The sequence below is a fragment of the Ruditapes philippinarum genome, unplaced genomic scaffold (genome assembly GCF_026571515.1).
Source record: "Ruditapes philippinarum isolate M1 unplaced genomic scaffold, ASM2657151v2 ctg25295_1_1_1_1, whole genome shotgun sequence".
NCBI classification, from domain to species: Eukaryota; Metazoa; Mollusca; class Bivalvia; order Venerida; family Veneridae; genus Ruditapes; species Ruditapes philippinarum.
This window is the reverse complement of record NW_026854886.1, coordinates 1,232-3,706: the sequence shown is the minus strand read 5'-3', so window position 1 is coordinate 3,706 and position 2,475 is coordinate 1,232. Positions and strand designations below refer to the sequence as shown.

The following is a 2,475-nucleotide window of genomic DNA, read 5'->3' as shown; positions in this document are numbered from 1 at the left end:
ATAAATCAAAGATACAAGAGTTACTTAAAACTTCCCTAGAACTCCCTTTCGGTACATTGTAACATAAACAACATAATACATCTGTATCATAATTAAACAAACACTTATCTAATCTTATCCACATAATATAGTCTTCCGTAGATTTTATAAATTCAACAAAATGTTTAATACTGTTTTTCACATACATAATAATACCGCCGCTGTCTCTGCGTGCGTTTTTATGTGTAAGTGTACGGTCAAGTTTATAATGCATAAAACCTTCTACATCACATGTTAATTTATCGTTTAACCATGTCTCTGTAAGTAAAATTATGTCTTTATTTGAAAATAATTCTAAAAGTTCTGTTGACTCCAGTTTATTATACCGCTTTCCTCTCAATCCTTGTATATTACAAAGAGAAATACGCAGTTCACTTTTCTCCGCGTTTTCCTATTCACACGAGTTCCCTACTTCGGGCCCCTCTGATGTTTCGACTTTATTTGCAGTTGGGTTTTTACGGGGTCTATTTTTAGATACCGACCTACTTCTGCCTTTCTGTTTTATAGTTTGTTGATTCGGAGTGCTTTGTGTTTTATTCGGATTAATGTTCGCTGTTTTGGAATTATTTGTGTTGGAATTGACTGCTGTTGTTCTATTTATGCTTCTGCTGCGCCGTGGTACTTTGAACAACTGTTTGAGAGATGTTTCCTCGCTTACAGGTAAGTTATTTTCCGTTCCAGCCTCACATGTATTTTTAGCACGTGGCGTAATTGAACTTGACCTTGTATATGAAATGTCAGCTGTGTTTACTATTTGTAAAGTGGGGGCGTGGTCCATTTTATGTGTATTGTTTGTTTCTGTACTGTCGAATACTTCATTGTGTGTATGATCTATCAACTCTATTTGACTGGGCATGTGGATATCGTTGGTATTTGTACGCGTGGTTGTATGTGAGGTACTAGGTTCGAAAGAATAAACCCTTGACTCTTGTAGTACTTCAAACCATTCCGGGAACATATCATGTACAAGTTTGTTATTGATGTATAACTTGGCCGGGTACTTTATGACAATTTTTTCACGCCTTGATCTAGCCTCCCTTGCTTCTGTTGTACTATACAGTTCTTTTCTAGCTTCTACAATTTCATGAGGATAGTCTCTATCTATACTGAATGGGGTCCCCTTTAATTTGTAAGCGTTATTCAGGACAATTTCTGTGTCAACATAATCTTTGAATTTTACAATCAAAGGTCTTTTAGGATCTGACATGTTTCTATATTTTTGATTTCTTGGAGAGCCTAGTCTATGTGCTCTCTCTATAACATTTGGATTTTCTGTTGGCGGATTTAGATCTAGTTCATCCCTTAGGAAATTTGAGATTAATTCTGCAGATGAAATGCTGTTGTTTTCAGACAACCCCCAAAATATTAGATTATTTCGGCGGCTTCTTGCCTCAATATCCAGTGACTTGTATGACAGCATTTTAAGTTTCTTATTTTGCACAGCTAGACATCGTTCTACCCATGTAACTCTTTCGTTTGCTACAGATGCTTTTTCATTTACTCTAGTAAAGTTCAATATGTACTGGGATTGTTTCGATTCTAAGGACTCTAGTTTTTCAAAATTTCTGTTCATGCCTTCAAATAATGCTGTTAATTTATCATCAGTCGAAAGTTTTGCGAAATCGTCACACTCTACACTACTGTTCTTTTTCTTTCTTTTCCTCTCTTGAATTTTCCATGATTCCGTACCCCACCCATCAAGGTCATTTAGGCTCTCAAATCTGTTCTCTGTATTTATCATGTTTTCTTCGTATATACTGCTCTCTAAACTCATATTTTCAAAATATCAATGTTAATACCTTTCAATGGCCTTATTATTACCAGTAAATATCTTTTTATCTTTCTTAGATACAATTTTCAGCTTTTTTTCTTTGTTTACAAAACTGACCACCATTGACCGGAAGTATATCATATATCATATAGTATATCATATCTAGAAATATATAATAATATATATTTGCACAATTTTACAATACTGTTTTTATTTTAAGGACAGAACAAATCACGATATCTGAACACAGATGTGTTGACAAAATAGAAACGTTATATATGTCTTTCTATTTTGAGAATAGCAATGACATATACAAAAAGTGGAATATTCAATATCTCTTGTGTTACAACATATTACATTATCTTTTATTTATTGATAAATTATTACTGGTATACTTCCCTGTTTGTATCCTTAACAGATACACAGAATTTCTAAGTTTAACAAAATAAGTGCGTATATTCTTTTTTTTGAGGGAAGAGGGGGGGGGGGGTAACTATTGATAACAAAATTTGTTGTTATATTTCATTCCAATTTTGCTTAAAAGTATCTATCAATCTACATTTCAACATTTACAGAATGAGATCTCGGTTCCTCGAATACATTTGAGAATCCGTAATTATCTAACATTCTCTTCACATGAGAAACAAAGTTTGTAGCACCGTTGT

The 2,475-nt window shown here is 33.6% G+C and overlaps 1 protein-coding gene across 1 annotated transcript; it reads right to left on the bottom strand.

Moving 5' to 3' along the window:
- Positions 1-430: 430 nt before the first annotated feature.
- LOC132741418 (putative uncharacterized protein DDB_G0267716) lies at positions 431-1,813 on the bottom strand. Its single transcript, XM_060729572.1, has one exon. It carries the CDS (start codon positions 1,811-1,813, stop codon positions 431-433), a length of 1,383 nt encoding a protein of 460 aa, XP_060585555.1.
- Between the last annotated feature and the right edge of the window lie 662 nt (positions 1,814-2,475).